The sequence below is a fragment of the Podarcis filfolensis genome (genome assembly GCF_964270895.1).
Source record: "Podarcis filfolensis genome assembly, chromosome: 10".
Lineage (NCBI taxonomy): Eukaryota > Metazoa > Chordata > Lepidosauria > Squamata > Lacertidae > Podarcis > Podarcis filfolensis.
In genome coordinates, this window is record NC_139612.1 from 58740493 (window position 1) to 58759908 (window position 19416).

General features: G+C 43.7%; 1 protein-coding gene across 50 annotated transcripts in view; it reads right to left on the reverse strand.

Moving 5' to 3' along the window:
* The window catches only part of MICAL3 (microtubule associated monooxygenase, calponin and LIM domain containing 3), a 230876-nt gene that overhangs the window by 108074 nt on the left and 103386 nt on the right, over positions 1-19416 (reverse strand). For all 50 annotated transcript variants that reach the window (XM_083572508.1, XM_083572505.1, XM_083572504.1 and 47 more), the window contains 9 exons: positions 13624-14012; positions 10979-11186; positions 9904-10020; positions 9542-9643; positions 7837-7992; positions 5379-5479; positions 3899-4156; positions 2464-2579; positions 114-240 (listed from right to left, as the gene is read on the reverse strand). In XM_083572508.1, the coding sequence (XP_083428634.1) occupies positions 114-240; positions 2464-2579; positions 3899-4156; positions 5379-5479; positions 7837-7992; positions 9542-9643; positions 9904-10020; positions 10979-11186; positions 13624-13887 (1449 nt within the window). In that variant the 5' untranslated portion in view covers positions 13888-14012. The remainder of the gene's footprint in view (positions 1-113; positions 241-2463; positions 2580-3898; positions 4157-5378; positions 5480-7836; positions 7993-9541; positions 9644-9903; positions 10021-10978; positions 11187-13623; positions 14013-19416) is intronic.

Here is a 19416-nt window from a genome sequence, read left to right on the forward strand (position 1 = left end):
CAAGGCACAGTACACAGACAAGAAGAGAAGAGATAAAGACAGCCACATCAAGGAGACACGGCACTCAAAGTGCATTTAAGCACACTGGAAGAGCCCAGGATTAAAGCAATTACCTGGGCTGGTCGCAGGAAGTTGACATTGATGTTTGGATACCGTGTGACAGGGTCAATGCAGTACTGGCTAAAGTTTTTGCTCACATTCTCAGGGGTGGTCTGAGGCAATAATCTATAGATGCTCTCCCTAGGAGAAAGAAGACAATGGCATTAGTACCGGTGACGTAAAAGATTGCCTTCACTGACATAAAGTGTTGCCCAGTCAACGCCTTTTTCCAGCAGCCATCACTGAGCAAAATTATTTCACCCCACTTAGCAATTGTTTCTCTTTGCCATCTATGGCAAACAGTTATCATTTGTTGCTGCTTAGGTCAATACCTAACTGTCCCATGCACATGTGAAAAGCTAAAAGTGTGGCACTCTGTTCATTTTAACTGATTTGTAAATGTGATGTCCTTTCTGTAAATATTTCAAGGCACTCTGTCATTTAACTGATTATATTTAGGTTTCAAGCAATCCCTTATGACACGGTTGGCCTGAGCCCAGAAACTCAAGACTCACTTTTTCCATTCAATTAAAAGAACCAGAAATATTTACCTCGTTTTAAGTAGGATAGTACAAAAGCAGCCGGCGTTTCTGATTTACCTAAGCTGTGTTTGCCTGACCACAAGTATGTGGAAAGCCTTCAACAGATGCACCTATTCGCTGGAGCCTTGCCATGCAGTAACAAACAAAACAAAGCAAAATCCAACTACCTGATGAACTTCACCCTGCCATGCAATATTTGGGGCCTGTGCAATGCCTGAGCATTTTTGGAATCCTAGGAGCCGACGACTGATGAGTAATGGCTACATTCAAAGGCAGTTGGAAAAATCAGTTAGGAGAGTGAGTTGAGAGAATTCAGAGTGAGGGTGAACAGTGAGGGGGGGACAGCTTATGAGAAGGTTAGACAGAGAATAAAGGAATTAGCGATTAGCACGATAACATCTGTTTAATTTGTTACAATTTCTCTTGTCTCTCCTGTGTGTATGAAATAAACTTCTACCACAACCTTTGCCTGTGCCAGGGCATGACACCAGAGGTTAACAATGTTGTTATGCAACGGGATAAGGAATGAAATGTGACTCAGAAAAGAACAATTTTGAACTCAGAAGAACAATTTTCATCTTAATTACATTGCTGCTTGGCTTCAAAGCCTTTTAAGGTAGGTAGGCCCAGAAGTGCTCATTTGTCAACTGATCTGTCCTTAGAATACTGGGAGAAGCTGGCAGAAGAAGAGTCTGGACCTCAATCTTATATTTACTAATTACACTTGAATTAGTGTTCTCCTTCCTAGTTCTTCCCACTATCGCCACGTGAAAGGTTGCATCTCATTAAGGACATCCTTCCTGCAAGTTGCTTGGATAAATTTTTACCATGTCCCTGTTCATGGCTCCTCATGCGTTATTCACTCAGGAAATGAGGACTAGTGATTAGAGTACCAATATCAGACGTGGGATGAAAGCCCTATATTCTCAAAGACTGCAATTCTAAACACACTTAACCCTAGAGCAAGTGTCACTGGGGCTTATTTCTGAGCAGACACGCACAGGACTGCAGTGAGAGTCCAACTGGACAGGTGTCTCTCTCTCTCTCCATCTAATCTCTCTTGTAAAACCATTGCAAGTGTACATAAAGTAATCCCACTTAAAAAACCCTGTGTTGCTTGCAGGAAGACAATGGTATGAAAACTGCTCCACATGACCATTAAATCTGATTCTGCACACAAAGAGAAACTTCCTAATGTGTCTGGGTGGAATTACACAATACAGCAGATAAACACACAAAGAAAAGCACAGCAAAAAAGAGTGGGGAAACTGAAATGCAATTGGACAAAAAAGGTGCAGAATTAAGGTTGATTCGTGCTTGCATAAAAATCACATGATTTCTGCAGGTATATTAAGGAGCCACAGACACTTCCATATTATGGCCCAGTTTGCATGTCACATTAAACCCTAGTTTAAAACGAACTGTGGTTTAATGTGAACAAGCAGCACGCTAGTTTGCAATACTCAAAAGTTCTCTGAATGCTTCCCCTCTATTAAATCCTGCTGCTGCTGCACAGGTGAAACAAACCAGAGTCCAGTTTGCCATGTCATCCGAATGAGGGCTCAGAGTTTGCTTGTTGCAGACAAGCCATGAGTCGTAAACCAAAAACTAAACTTGACTACTGCTCGTGGCCTGTTTTGGGGAAAACAAGCCCGTGTTTGGGATACACAACAAGCCACACTCTGGCTTATGTCATTTGCTGTACAGTAGCTGCAGGGAATTACAGTTTAAGGTGACATGTGAACCAGGCCACTCTCTCATCTGGAGAGAATTCATGTTTGTTCTCTACCCACCACCACCAAACACACAGAAATTTATTTACCTCTCTGCCAGAACCTCCAAAGGACTTGTTCCCAGAGACCAGCTTCGTACCATCCAGGCAGAATCCATGGCGGCAAGGAAGCCCCTGGCAATTCCAGTTCCCATTGGCCAGAATGGCTAGAAGTAACCACCAAGAAGCAATGGGGGAGGGGGGAGGAAGAAGACGAGAATAAGTTCCCTAAGAAAGCTGGAGAAGCCGACATATTGCAATGTTGCCTTAAGACCCGGACTCCCTCCAAGACTCTGTCGGAGGAACATGTAATAATTCCAATGCACCCTTATCCCCTGAGCTGCCACAGTAGCTTTCCGAAGCCAGAGATGCCATTTAAGTCAATTACAGACTGCTAATTGTTGTTTGCTACCCAATTACAGGCTCTATAAACCTTGCTTCTTTTTAAGTCATAGCAGAGCAATGGGGGGGGGGAGCACTTCCTGCAGTTTCTCATCTGGTCTCTTTTGCATGTTTCGTTTTTCAAGTCACAAGGACACTCCTGCAAGTCACACCCATGTCTGGATGTGCATATATATGTAAGACCTACAACAACACTCCACTACTTCCATGTGAGGCCAGAGGCACAAGAGCTGCAGAAGAAGCAACACTAGCATGCATCAAAACGTTCCGAACTGTGAGAAGGCTCGCCTCCTTTTATCATGCAAGTTATTTTTAAAATTTATTCAGTATAGGTTTGTTTAATTGATGTGGATTCTGGAGAAAAAGCAGTGTGTTGATAGAGAGCAATTAATAGTCCACCCCTATTCAAATGAACTAGATAGTGATGGAAGTTGCCTTTTGATAGTCCTCCACACATTTACAGAAAAAAGGTAATTATTCTTTATCCACAGTCGCCTGCCCCACAAGATCACTGGATGGTATTCAACACTAGTCCTACACAGCAGACCCACTGAAGTTAATGGACATGTCAAAGTTAGCACCATTAATTTCAATGGGTCTGCTCTGAGTTCGATTTTCTCCAGTGGTGTAACACAGCTGATGGTGATGCCTCCCTCTGTCAGTGGAAAGGAGGCGAGCAACTTTCTGTGATTTCTGTGATTTTCCTGCCTACAGCCTCTGCATCCCAAAGTTGCTTTGGAGGGCTCCCAAACTCTCTGAAGCAGATACAGAGCATCAGCTAAGCAACAGTGTTTGAAATAACCCATTGTTTTCAAATTCTGTTTTTCTCCACCTATTTATTTTTTCCTCCAGATTATTTTTTCTGCTCTGTTCAATGGTAATCCCCTCAACAAACACAGAAACAACTACATATTTGATTGTAAGGTCTTGAGGGCAAGGACTTCTGTTGCAAAGTGCTGTGCGCATCAGTGACATTACATTAATAATACAAAACGTTGTTGACCGCCCTGAACATCTGTGATGGGAAAGTAAATAAAAACAAAGCCATTTGAAACAAGAAACAACCCATGTAAAAGAAACAAACCTCTAATAGACTGTCCCCAACCAATGCCACTAGCAACTGGTGGCCATTTACTTCTCGAACCATGGCTGCGTTCTCTGAGGCATACATGCATGTGAAGTCAAACATGGCCACATCGGGCTGCCCATAGTGGTTGATAGCGAAGTCCAGCGATGGCAGTTGCTGATTGGTTGAGAAGTCAGCTGCTTCCCTGGCGTAATTGAGCAAAGCTTCCTGATCCACATTCTCCCGTGAAAGAAGGAGCTCTGTATCTGCATAGTCCTGCAAGACCATAAAAGAGAGAGAAAGGATCAGGGATTGTGCAATGCTCTGAGGGCATATAAGGCAACCCTAGCACTGAAACCAACCAGGCCTGGCATTGCCAGCTAGCTGCCTAGACAGCAAGCCCCCTAGGAACCACTTCTAAGTTGTTCTAACTTCCTCAGCAGGAGAGCCAAGCATAACAATCAGACTTTGTTGAAAAATTGTGCAGGTGGACAAGTTTTCAGTGCAGTGTGCCAATATTCAAGGTGAACTTTGGTACATCGGTGAAATGGATGAACTTTTCCATTGCAGATGTCCTGGGCCTCTGCCATCAGCCAGGAGAATAAAGATCACAGGGAAGATGCTCCCCTGGCCTCCTAGGAAGAATATCATGGCAAAGCAGAGATCAACCTGGCCACTTCCGTTGACCAAGGACCAGAAGGGAACTTGCTCTACCCGTCCCTGCCAAAAATAACACTTGTAAGAGCTTCATAACCCAACAAGTAATAGTGCCCAAGTTCGTATCCCCCCCCTTCCCCCACAATATTGTGTTATGTGCTTTAGACTGTAAGCCTGAGAACTGGAACCATCTTATTGTAAGCCACTCTGGGAAGCTGTCAGCTGAAAGTCAGGATAAAAAACACTTTAAATAAAATAATGGGAAGGAAAACTTTTTTTCAGCTCCATAGCATCTTATTCACACAACAATATGTACTAAGACAACTGCTCAATCCATACTCTGGTGGTTAAAGAACAACCCTTTGCTGCCACACTTTATATCAAATAGAATAGATGTATTTTTCCTGGATAGATGTTTATGCACAAAACAGCAGCTCATTTACTGAGTCAGTTCAGTTACACAGTGGTGAAACAAATATGTCAGAACACAAGAGCAAACTCTGCCACTACTGAGAATTAAAGATACCAATCATGCTTGTCTTTCAAGATTACTCAAGGTCATATTTATATAAGGCGCAATTAGCTTTTGGAATTTTGGTGACTGCTTCTGGGGGCACTTGGACCACTGCGCTATTTGTCAGTTTCCCATTTAATAATCTAATGGCCTCTTTGCTTTAAATTGACGCTATCAATAATCTGAGTCAAACCCTGTCCTAGAAGATTGATGTGACAACCAACAGCAAGTCAGCAGAATAGTTAGCAAATTTTAAAGTGCTTGAATGATGGTGCTACACTCCACACAGTGTACAAAGGTTTCAAAGAGACTTAACAGCACACTCACATGCAATATCACTCCTTTTTCCAGTAAGCTCTGCTTTTTGGCAGTCATAACAAAGTAGTGGGTGTCGTCTTTGTAGTAGACAATGTTCTCCAGATCAATGCCTAAGTTGGAAGAAAAACAGACACAGAATCAAGCAGTGGAGGGGTAAATACAAGAGCATGTGGCAGAATACAGAATGTATTGCAAGGGGCCCTCCCGGTGATCTCAACTTATATGTCCTTGTAAGATGGTCTAAGGAAGACACCTATAGGGAAAAACCAGTCCCAGACTACAAGATGCTCCCCATGCTACAACAAGGTGCCCAATAAGAAAAAGAAACAAGCTTCTTCCTGGAGCTGGTGCCAAAACTGGGGTATAATTGGGGTATAAGAACAGCACAATGCCTGGAAAAGGGAAGGGGAGTGATGCCATTACACAGATCTAGTTGATATGGAAACTCTAAAGGCCCAAGATGCAAACTTCTGCCAAGCAGACTGCAAGGCATATGATGCTTTTGATCCAAACAGACAGGGCTTTTTTTCTAGAAAAATAGGTGCAGGTACTGACCATGAAGTTGTTACAGTAAGTGCCACACTTATTAACAACAACAACAACAACAACAACAACAACAACAACAACAACAACAACAACAGTGGTGCCAGTGCTGCGTATGCTTGAGTACCCCTTAAACCCCCACTGCAAACAGATGTGGCCCATAACTTGCAAGTTGTTAAGTGAAGAAGTAGTCCTGGATGAATGGCCTTTCCAGAAGCCTCGGCAACAAGGAACTAAACAGTGAAAACCGTCCCACAAGACAACACGAAGCAGAGACCCACTTTACATGTACATACAGCACTGTGGGGGTGGCTGCAGTTGTCACAGCTGTTTCCATACTAAAAAATTAAAAAATAGTCCAGTCGCACCTTAGAGACCAACTACTGTATTTTTTGCTCTATAACACGCACCTGACCATAGCACGCACATAGTTTTTAGAGGAGGAAAACAAGAAAAAAAATATTCTAAACGAAACAGTGGATGTATGATTTTTGTGATCCATGCTGTGGCCACAGACATGTGATCTGACGGTGAGTTTGGGGTAGCCCAATGCAAAAATCCTGAGGATCCATGTGGATCCGTGCTTTGTAACCACGTTTTAAGTTGGGAGGGAAGGAAAAGCACTCAAGGGACAAGGAACACGCGTGGGGTGTGTGGAGAAGGATGCTGTTAATAATGCAGAAGAGGGGTATAAGAGGAGAAGGCTCCTCTCTGCTCCCGCTTTGCTCCTTTAAAGGCTCTGCTTCTCTCCCTCCTCCCCGGCTCGCTGAAAAACTTTGCTGCTATTAAGCCAGCTGAGTGGGGAGGAGAGAGGTACAGAGAGCCTGCTTGCGAAAAACTTTGCTGCTATTTAGCTAGCGGTTCTCTCCCTCCTCCCCGGCTCATTGAAAAAAACAGCTCCGGACTCGTGTAAGCGGCTCCTCTCCTCTCCCGCTTTGCTCCTTTAAAGCAAGCAGGCTCTCTGTCCCTCTCTTCTCCCGCTTTGCTGTTTCAAAGCAAGCCACGGAGGAGGGAAGGAAGGGGAACCATGGAACCTCTGCTCACAACTGCAGCAGATCCCCCCGCCATCCGTAGGCATTCGCTCCATAACACGCACAGACATTTCCCCTTACTTTCTAGGAGGAAAAAAGTAAGTGTTATGGTGCAAAAAATACGGTAAGTTTGTTCTGGGTAAGCTTTCGTGTGCATGCACACTTCTTCAGATACACTGAAATAGAAGTCACCAGACCCTTATATAGTGGGAGGGTGGGGTTGGGTTTTTCTCAGAAGGGTAGTAAGAGATTGGTGATTGGCTCAATGGGTATGGTAAACCTGCTGACGACTGTTAACGACTGTAATTAGTCCTACAGGAAAAAGCAAGGGACAGTATGCAGATAACCAAAAATAGCTTTAGCATGTGTAATGAGACAAGAATCCAATATCTCTATTCAGACCAGGTCTTTCCATAGTTTTCAGTTTAGTAATAAGTTGTAATAATTTGTAATTGAGCAAGTTCCCATACTGGGAGAGAACACCTGAAGTGTTCCATCAAGAGGGTTGCTGCGATGCTAGTTAGGAAACATGCAGGTAACATAGCTCCCAAGTGGCTGCACATCACCGCTGTAGTTATTTAACCATTATGGCCCCACATAGAGTGTATCAAAATTGAAACGAGATTGTCATGAGAATCAAGCATAATGAAAACATACCATAGGAATCCACTGTTGTTTCACCCTTTAACAGGCAGAGAACATAAGCCAAGACTCAGAAACCACACTATCTGCTCTATAAACTGGGCAAATGAAACAATCCCACGTGTTCCTTGTGGCACCACGAATGGCGAGCAGCCATCCTCCAAGTAGTACAAAGAAATCATGAAAAGTGAAGAGATCAAATATGCATATTGAAAATGCCCCTTTTTCGTCTTTGGACTACTTCTACAAACCTGTAGCTTCTCGTAGATCCTGGAAGAATTTCTGGTTGAATATAAAGGCCACACCACTTATCTCTTCAACTTTGGCTTCCGCTGTTGTATTGCGGTTGATGAAGTTTGCCGTAATGGCAATTGCCAGCTTGCCACGGAATTCTTTTCGTCGAAACCCTATAAGGGACAACAAAAAAAGGCATGCGGTTCAAAGGTCTCACTGTGACAACAAAAGTGCCAGTTAAATAGGCTCAGGGGTGTCTTGATAATGGAAGTGTTGACAATGGAAGCAGCAGCCGCATGGAGTAGTAGAAAAAACTGGATTAAAACAAGAGACCTGGACTTTTACTCAGCTGCCCAAAGACTGAGTTGTTTCATTCACCAGAGTCAGCACCTACTGTAGTCTATCTAACGTATTTCTTATAATTAGGGGCAGATACATTCATTTCACTAAGTGTGCAATGAAACTTGTATATGGGCCTTTCACAGTCCATTCTGGGTATAGAACCATAAAAATGTATAGTTGGAAGGGAGGCTTGAGGGTGATCTAGTCCAGCCCCCTGCAATGTAGGAATCTCAACTAAAGCACCTACTAACTATGTAATGTATGTCCTCAAAGTTGCTTCCGATGTTACTTTCCCCCACTATAGTTGCAGACAATGTAGTAACTTAGTAGTAGTAACTTAACTAAGTAGTAACTTAGTACAGTGGGAATACCGTGAACAAGCAAGGGGGTCATCTGCCCGCATGAGGAGGAGGACGTTTCCACTCCCCATCTTCCCTCTATCTCTGACTGGGTGCAAATGTGAAATAAAACTCTCTTCTCATAGCTTAAAACAATGTATGATACACCTTGTTGCATGACCAGTGTGATTAAGCAGTAACTTGATCAAAGTAGCCAAGCTGTGCTTCTGCTACAACAGGTGAAAATCACAGAGGCATCTTACAGATTAATAAATGTACGGTGGCAGGAGCACTGGTTGGCAGGAGCTTCCTTAGGTCAAATCCCCCCCCCAAAAAAATCTTGTCCACGGGAGTGAAAGTGTATTTTTCAGCAGTTCGATTGGTTAGGAGCTGCTGAGTATGAAAATGCTCCACCAGAGCATAAACAAGGCAAGCCGGATGATCCAGGTCTAGCAATTTAGCACACATGAACACACAACACTTCCTTATACTGAATCAAACCAGTAGTCCATGTAGCCAGTGCCATCTACCCAGACTGAAAACAGCTCTCAAGAGATGTCAAGAGGAGAGATATTTTCCAGTCCTGCTACCTAAACACAATCTGGCATCTTCTGCATAGGGCTGGCCCTCTCATTAGGCAGGGTGAGGCAGCCACCGAAGGCAGATGATTTTGGGGTGACATGAAAGGGAAGAAAATTGTTCGTCACTTAATGTGTCATTATTGTAGTATATTTAGCAGGGCTTGTGGGATTTCCTGCCTCAGGTGGCCAAGCAACTTGACTACTCTTCGGTATTATGCACCTTGTCTTAGCGAGGGGCAGCATTAGCTGCTCTGCCTCAGGCAGCAAAAAGTTTTGGACCAGCTCTGCTTCTGCATAAAAAGTGCATGTTCCATCACTCAACCATGGTCCCCACATCCAACATAATTTATTTCAATAATGTGTCCCCCTGGAAGACTTGCAAGACAGTGGTTGGGGATGCATAGCTGAGCAGAAACTAGAGGTGCTGACTCCACGCTGCTATAAACACCAGTAGCAGCTACCTTCCAATGTGTTCCTCCTTCCATCTCCTCCAATGATCACATCAAACTCGTATTCCGACACAGGATGCGTTTTCGGGTGAACTTGTGCACGCCAACCTATTCCTATGAATAAATTCTGCATGTTAATAACATTTTAGCACAACGATACCAGATAACATTTCACTGAGCCTAGCAAAACTGGTGTGGAAAGTTAATTGCGCCTTAACTTGCCTCCCCCGGGGGTTTCCCCATTACTTGCATTACTGAAGCAGCCCGTGACACTATGACAAAGCAAGAACCAGCTCTCAGATGCCACCAGCAGAACAATACACGCCTTCATCTTTACTCTTCCAGATCCTGCCGCTCATCCCAACTCTACTTACTCTCATTCTCCTGGTCCTCAGGAGGGTAGAGCAGCCCCTGGAATTCCACATTGACATGGATCTCTACACCCAGGATTAAGGAGACCTTCAAGAGTATCAGCTGGAGCTGACGAATACCTGCAAGACAGAGGGACAGACAATGAAAGTGACAAGAAGTGCTTAACATGAAACCTGCTGATTGGCAATAACGCATTACCAAGGCCTGCCACTAATGTTACCATCAATCCCCTCAAAAGAGCTTTGTAACCTAAAAATATAATCCAATAGTCAATGAAGTGACTGAAAGCAACCCTTGATGCTTCCCAGATGACTATCAGCAGCAGAACTTTAAAGATTAAAGCGTCTGGATTGCGATCAAATGAGACTGTACAAAAGAAAGTGGATAGGAAATCAGACAGGAAGAACTATTATTTTGCTATGGTGAACTTCTTTGCTGAACGTACTTGATCTACTATGATCTGCTATTTTATCAGGGAGACTCATTAAAACATTTCCTCTCTCATGTGGCAATAGTACCTCTCCCCACAAGGAGCAATTGAAAAAAACCTCACCTTGTGGCAATTTATACAGCCATGCAAGTAACTACCCACACCTGTTTGCTAGAGACTTGTGATTATTATCTGTCAACAAAGACAGGCTGCTGCTCTTAATGAACTTACATGTGTTATCTGTGTACAGCTACGTACATTAGTTGCTGCTGTATCAATACATTAAAAAATTCAAGGACAGAAATCCTATGCAGATTTTCTTGGAAGTATGCCTGAATTAACTCAGTGGAATTTCTGAGAATACAAGTGCATGAAAGGATCTAAAGGGCTATAGAAGGAGAACTCACTATCTGGCAGGAGACATGTTGCTCCCATACCCACCAATCTCAACTCTAGCCCCCTTCCTTCCTCCACCCCAAGCCTAAATATGAGGAAGCTAATAAATATTATTGTGGCAGGCAAGTAATTTTCTATGTCAAAATTATCTGCATCACAGCAATCTTAGACACACACACCACCCTCCTCAGCCCCATATAAGGATATATATATATATATAATTTGTGATAACCAATAATGGTACCACTTACTGATATGGTCGATGGCTCCTGCACAGAATTTGCCATAGAATTTTTTGGCGCCAAGGCCCCGCAAGTCATGTATGGTAAATGGCCACAGATGCAGAACATTGTTGCGGGAGAAGGCATCACGCTTTTCTATCACCACCACCTTTGCTCCTAGAAAGGATAGGTCAATGGCTGTTCGAAGGCCACAGGGTCCAGCCCCAATGATGAGACACTGCAAGAGAGGCAACAGTTTTACATGTCGTTGTATAAAGATGATTTCAAAATTCAAATTTCCAAGTCTGGACGGGGGGGGGGGGCGGTTTATATGGCCTTTGTTCACTGAAATGCAACAAAAACCAGGAAGACATTGAAAGATACTCAAGTGCACTTTCTACACTTCTGGCTATAGGACGATCACCACAATTTCAGTGGAAATACACAGGAGTGACACAAAGCCAGCCTTCCTCATCAGGAATCACTTCAGATTTGTGTCAGACAACGTCAAGTTTTCAGTCTTTTCCTAATATGGAATGGTTCCGCAGAACCAAATCAGGTTACCTGCATGGTGGTATGCCTTAGAAAATACACACAAACCAGCTTACAGTTTTCCAAAGCAGCTTTTGTCTACACAGGATTCAGCAAAAGCAGTGCTTGGATTCCCTACGCATAATAGTTCCTCCACTTCAGCATTTGACTCCACTATCATAATATTTGGACAGGGGCATGACTCAGGGGTGGAGCATGCACTCTGCGTGCAGAAGGCCACAAATTCAACCCCTGCCACCTCTAATTAAAACTATCTCATGTTCTGAGTAAGACCTCTACCAAAGTTCTGCTCAAATCTCAGAATAAGTTCACTTTCTAATTCCCCTCCATTCCCAAGTCAGATTTATTAATACGCCATTAAATGTACACCCCACTTTTCCTCTAGGTGTTCAGGCTGGTATGTACACAGTCCCTTCACTTTATCCTCATAACAACCCTGTGAAGTAGGGGAAGCACACTTTGTGAACTTAAAGGCTGAGTGGGGATTCAAAACTGGATTTCCCAGTTGCAGACAAACACCAAGCCAGGCATCCCCAACCTGCAGCCCTCCAGATGTTTTGGCCTACAACTCCCATGATCCCTAGCTAACAGGACCAGTGGTCAGGGATGATGGGAATTGTAGTCCAAAACATCTGGAGGGCTGAAGGTTGGGGATGCCTGCACTAAGCTGCTGCTATAGTTCCTGACACCATCAAGAAGCCACAGTAACTTCCATGAACGGCCACTCTGGAATCCATGCCCACATTCTGAGCTGTGTTTGGGAGGGGAAGATAGTCATGTCACTGCCCCTGCAGAGATTCTATGCCAACTTCATTCCCTACTGTGCTAGTTTCTATTTACAGCAAATTTTCATAAAGCGAAGTATTAAGAAATGTGATCTGTGCATGCAACCTGAAATGGTACAACTGCCTCAAAGGTCTACCTCCTCTTTCAGTTGCATATGCAGACTAAGTGGGTTGCCCACTGTAAGTCCCTCTGTCCTCACCTAGCTCACAGTGTTGCAAGAATGATACGAAACAAAACCAACAAACCAACAAAACCAGAACACCCACATGTTCATCCCCAAGACCTTTGGAGGAAGAGCAGAATACAAATGAATATTCACACAAGTAACAACTGAGTGCTGGTGACTGTTGGAATCCTGTCACTGGCATAGCAAATGGGGAAATCACTCAGAAGCTGCAATGGGAATTCTTGCCTACTCCAAGAATTATATTAGGAAGCGATATCACTAAGCCACCAAACAGCCAGGACAGAAAAGATAAGGTCAAAGCCAGGGTAACAAAGATGAAGCACAGGCAGTGTTAACAAGAGATGGAGGCTGCAAAGCACACTGTGAACAGTGTTGATCTTTGGGAACATGCCGTTTCTGCAGATGAAACAGCCCAACTAAACACAGCTGCCAGCAGCTTCCCAGCCTTACATCATACTGCTAAATACAAGTTTTAAGTGGATTATTTATTGGTGGTATCTATTTGTTTTGAAAAACCACCAAGGGTTAGCAGGCGATTAGCTGACAAAATCGGGACTTTTAGAACAAGGAGATCAGCAATTTTAAGAAACTAACTTGAAATTTAAATAGATTGTAACTGGAGTTTATACTTTTCATAAATAAAATCTGGTCATTTGAACTTGAAGAGTTTTTCATGAGGATCAGAATCAATTTTTTATATCAAGCAGGTGCCTTCACTGTACTCTCTGCAGCACCTGCTAAAGGCATTCTTATTTAGAAAAGCCTACCCAGGTGTTTTAAAAGTCTGTATGAATTCTAACTTGCTTTAGTCTATTGTATTGCAGTTTTAATTTTCTGCAGGTTTTAAATGATGGTTGTAATTTTTTAGTGATAATGTTTTAGGAGGGGATTCCTAAGACTTCCACACAAAGCAACAAGTAATCTTGCTTAAACATGTAGTATAATCGTACCAGCTGCAGCACTCTGTGTAGCCCAGCTACACATCACATTGAGATTATTGTTCAGCTTAGCAGGGATAAACAGCAAGAGCCACATGGAAAATACTAGCCAACATCACAGGCTAACCTACATGTAACTGCACACAGCTAAAGGCCATTTTCATATATACTGTACAGGTAAACCTAATGCAACCCTGCTTGTCAATGCCCACCTTCGTGTTGGCGCATACTTTCCCCTTCTTGTAGTCCTTGTGGCAGCCTCTCTTATCCAACTTGGCCCAAAGGGCTTTGGCTTTCCAGTAATTAAGCTTGGACTTGAGCTTGTGGTAGAAAGTACGATAGTCTTTGGGCTTCAGCTCTAGAAAATCACAGAGCTCCTGGAAGGCTTTGAGAGTCCCTTTGCAGGTCGAGGCCTGGACAAATCGGTCAAAGAGGACATGGGCCTGGTTCATCTTCTCATTACTCCTTTCCTCCATGCTTCCAGCTGAGCCGCTGGCCCTCCTTGGCGCATTGGCAGCTGCCCCCTTCCAGTCTGCCTGCCTTCTTGTCAGCTATTTCACTCATCAACAGTCGCTTGTTTTAATCCACATACATCATTAACCTAGAAAAGCAAAAGACAGGTCAGTGAATCCACACAAACACATGTCAATGGCATGTAAATAGTGGGGCAGCTTATGCCAGTTGACATAGATCTGCTTAACTCGGTCCGATGCAGAGAGCTCCATGGAACTGAACAACCACTGAGGCCCCATTCCTGATGGTTAGAAATTCTGCTCAATGTGCTGCCCCATCCTGGGTTTCACAATCCATTATCCATACAACTTTTCAAGCCTATCTTCAAAACCATAAAGGGTTAGCTATAATCCTCTGTGCTCACAGTCAAACAGCATCCCCCCACCCTCTCAATTACTCTGAAAGGGTGGAAAGGTTTAACACTTTCTATGTAACAAGGGTGAAAAGCAAAAGGGGTCTTGGGGGTCAAGTGGCCAAGCTCCACTGTCCCTTGTTGCTATTTCTGTTGCCTTCCAACTCATGGAAGGAGACTGAATCAGGAAGCCTTTTGTATCCATGGAGGCTCCCCAGTATCAGGAAGTTTTTAATCCGTGAGGTTTTATTATGTTTTTATATGTGCTGGAAGCCACCCAGAGTGGCTGGGGGAATCCAGCCAGGTGGGCAGGGTATAAATAACAACATCATCATCATCATCATCATCATCATCATCATCATCATTTGGTATACAGCCCCAAAACATAAACCTAATTTCCATACAATGGGAGGGTATAATTAACTTTGGCTTCCTGGCTTGTTTCTCCACTCATGTGATGAGAGAAACAAAGCAGGGGCAAATGAATCTGAGTACAGAAGAAAGCTTGCTCATATTCTGTTTTAATAAGCCAAGATTTTATCATGCAAGTTCAGCTTAGGAGTGAAAATTGAACAGTTTTCCTACAAGGATCCATAAGTGAGCTCATAGTTAATTTCCCTATCAAGGGAACATCTGGTTAAGAATCATCAGACTCCATAAAGCAAATGCTGGAGACAGAGCCCATGGGGTCGGCTTTGTCCTATCCAGTGCCCCAAGTGGCTCTGATGTGGGCAACTTTGCCATTGAGGTCTACCCTGCAAAATGGCTCTGAAATAAAACAATGTGCAATAATAGTTACACAATAAAAAGGTACAGGTAAAGGACCCCTGACAGTTAGTCCAGTTGCAGACGACTCTGGGGTTGCAGCGCAAGTCATTAAAGCAATCCCATTCCCACTCCGAACTCCAAGCCCACAAAAACATTCAAAACATGTAGTATTCTTTGAGCACCTCCCCTCCCCCAGCAAAAAAAGGGATCGTTTATGCTAAGAAAGCTGATAAACAATTAACTTCATTTGTTTCCAAGTGTTTAAGACCCAGTTAATTCCCAGTGTATCACAAGACATGATACATCCCTATGCCCTTTCAGTTTTCTATGGAACAGAGAAGACTAGTAGGCCTTAAAGCAGAGATTAAAAATAAATAAATCGCATAATTGTAATGTGAAACCAACAAGCACAATGCCCCAGGAACGCAGTAGTGCTCAGATTTAATAAGACGGGAATGTTGGCACACCACTGATTTAACACTCATTCAGCACAAGCTACAGCACCTGGAGAAGGACAAAGAATACACATAAGAGGAAAACTACTGAAGAGAGAACTCTTCAGGTATGTTGCCAAAACTAATACGCCATGGCCTAGTGACCCAACTACAAAGGCGGCTATTCACAATGGGCAGGGGTATGAATATACCATGTACATCATGACCCAAGAGAATTATTTGTATTTATATTTTTAAAATGTAAGAACTGCACAGTTAAAGTATGGAATTTCCTCCCACAACAAGCAGTGATGTCCACCAACTTGGAACAGCTTAAAAAGAGGATTAGACAAATTCACAGAGATAAAGGTCAATGGCTACTAGCCATGATTGGCTATGTTCTACCTCCACAGTCAAGTGGCAGTAATGCCTCTGAATACCAGGTGCTAAAAACTGCAAGAGAGGAAAGAGCTCTTGCATTTGGGTCCTCCTAGAGGGCTTCCCACACGCATCTGGTTGGCCACTGCAGGAAGAGGATGTTGGGCTAGAGAGACCACTGGCCTGAGCTGGCAGAGTCTTCTTATGTTCTTAAGTCCTGAAGACTGCAAAGATACAAGTGAAAGTGAATGTAAGTCTCAGAAATCAGAAACTATGAGTAGAACTTGCAATAATCAGGGGAGAGAATGATTTAATGCTCTTCATAGATAGTAGCAGGATTACTTATTCAAAGGAAATTATAGGCCACCCTTCACCACGTGGTCCCAAGGTAGGTTACATACTGCTGAGTACAATAGCCATGTAATACATTTCATCCCTAAAGGCCTGTGCAAAAAAAGTAAATCTTCACCCAACTTTGAACAGTGACAATGCCAGCTGCACCTGGGCATTCTACCATCTGAAAGCCACCACAGAAAAGATCCTTTCCTGAACTTGGCAGCAGGGCCTCCCCTGTCAACACTCAGGCAAATCTATGTGCGAGGCAGAAGTCTTTGAGATATTTGGGGCCCAAATCCTTTAAAGTTTTCAATGTCAATATATGCACCTTTAACTGGGCTTGGGAGCACACCGGCAACCAGTGTTGGTCTGTAAGATGTGGTGTAATATGTTCCCAGCCAGCACCCTGGCCACTGCATTCTGCTCCAATTGTCAAACCACATGGAACTGGTTGCCTACCCTTAGGTTTTGCAGAGAGGGTTGTATCCGATATAAAGGGTCACAATCTTCTTACCAGGAGGAGTTTCATGCACAATTTGCCCAAATGAGAATGGAGGTTTCCTCCCCAAGTGTGATGGTTTGGACTTAAAAGACTTATTTAAATAAGTAAAATGTTGAAATCTGGATGTCTTACTTATCATATTACAACACCATAAATGGGACCATCTACCTCCATTAGCAGGCCTTGTCTTTGCTACCATAGCTGAGATCCACACCAGGCAACACATCCAATCTCAAGATAAAAAGGAAGATAGGTAGAAAGTATGCTTCTATCAGAACACAGAATCTGTAAGTGGCACAGCTCCTACAAGCTAATATGATTTTTAAAAATAAAATGCATTTTTGCTGGAATGGAGATATGGCTTTAACTCAAATTCAACTTCATATTCTTATTTTCTCACCCCCTGGCAGTGAGTAAGCCAAGGCAAATCTTCACAAATTATGCTTCTTGCCATTCCAATGTGTCAGTTCTCTCTGGAGTGTTTTGCTTGTTGCGCATTTGCCAACACTATGTCAAGTGACATTATTTAGGAGTTGAAGCAATAAGCAGGCATCTCCCCCTGGGGCTTACTTACACGATAATGGCACATTCACACAGGATGACAGGCGCCATAAAATCTCTACCAAGGCGTAGGGGGAACAGACAGGCTGACTCAGAAGGAAGCCCTATTTGTGTGAAATACCACCATTCCATGCTGCAATTTACACAGTGGTGGATCAAAACAGGGTCACCATCACCACAGCAACCTGTTGCCCTATGGACACTATCTGCATACAGCAGACATGATGACCTCCCAGTGTTTTGGACTACAACTCCCATCAGCCCCAGCCAGCACAGCTGGAGGGCACTACCTTGAGAAAGGCTGGCACAGAGAAACAATCAACACAAATAGCACTTCCATGGACCTAACCAGAAGCCCAGAGGCAGCCCTGCGCACTCTCCACGGTTACCGTATGGTGGCTGCTATCATGTATGAACCATTGACAAAAGAATTAAGAGTAGTCTGAATGACCATGGTAAATCTAGCCTCAAAAACAGATGCAAATAAAGGTTGTGAAGGGCAATTAACTCAAGTGGTGGCATTCAACACTGGTCCTGCTCAAAGCAGACCTATTGAAATTAATGGACATAACTTAGGTTCATTAATTTCAGTGGGTCTACTCTGAGCAGGACTAGTCTTGAACACCTCCCACGTTTTTTAATGGGTGGCTTCTTTATTCATTATGGTCTGAAGTACCACTTTGGGCAGATGTTAATGCATTTTTGAGAAAAATGACCTGTCTCTTTTGTATATTATTCTGCATCACAACATATACAACGATGGTAAAAGTGACACAATGTGAGCAACATTAGCACCATCACAAGTGTGAGAGTCATTTTTCCCACTCATGCTGCTGATTTGGGCTAAAGGCAACATTACTCTTTCAGGAGAAATGACTGACGAACGTAAGTAGTGAGTGACCAGTCATTATTCCCTGATCAGCCACTCTAGAATAAAGACAGCGCCCTCTGAAGACATTCTACCTGCACACAGAGCCTTGTGTCCTCCCAGAGAGACTCTCTGTACATATCCCCAAATCACTTCAGTGTATCAAGTTACACTTGCGCCCCCCTCAGTTGCTGACAAAATGCTTTTTATAGCAACAGAGAGCATAAAGCAAAGAACACACTACGGTTCAGTGCCAGCAGAGGTCCATGGAGCAAGGCTGAAGCTAAACTTAGCTCATCAAATGTCCTCCTCTTGTTTTTCCACTTTGCCAGACACAGGAATGCCGCAAGAGAATCTTATGTAGTGTCTGGGGAACTAGGGGAAGGGAGTTTAAAACAAAGAAAATCCAAGAGCCATGTCATCTCCAGGAATCGAGTGCACGGCCTTTTGACCCCACCGTTTACAACCGTTTACAATGAACTTGTGGGTCTGCAGATTTATCTGCTCACCCAAGGATAACAATTCAGGCATTTGTTGAAGTGGGATCTAGTCTACAAAGCTCCTGCCATAAATAAATCTGCTAGCCTGTGAGGTGCCGCAAGAAACCCTTGCTTGTATTGTAGAGCTTTCAGTCTTTGTGTGATGCAATCGTTTACATGCGCTGCCTCAATCTTAGGATGCCTCTTAACAGCAGGGGTGCAACATTAAAAAGTAGGTGGGTGCAATCCTCTTCCTGACACAGGGGAAAGGGGGCAGAGGCACAGCCGCATTAACAGCATTCAAAACATCCTTCTGCCTGGAGCTTCAGTGATTTCCATCCACTAACTCCTGCCGGGAATATTTGGACCCCTAAAGCTCTTGAATTCTGGAGGCAGCAAGCCAGAGAACTAGAAGGGAAGGCAGAGGTGCCTGCCAGGTTTCCAAGGTATTGGTTTCCCTGCCTGTGCCTTTCAGCCAGCAGGACCTTGCATGTTTTTGTCTTGAGGCAGTCAATGCTGACTCAGTCCAAGTGGACATTAGATGGTCATTTGTTGTTGTTGTTGTTGTTGTTTAGTCGTTTAGTCGTGTCCGACTCTTCGTGACCCCATGGACCAGAGCACGCCAGGCACTTCTGTCTTCCACTGCCTCCCGCAGTTTGGCCAAACTCATGCTGGTAGCTTCGAGAACACTGTCCAACCATCTCATCCTCTGTCGTCCCCTTTTCCTTGTGCCCTCCATCTTTCCCAACATCAGGGTCTTTTCCAGGGAGTCTTCTCTTCTCATGAGGTGGCCAAAGTATTGGAGTCTCAGCTT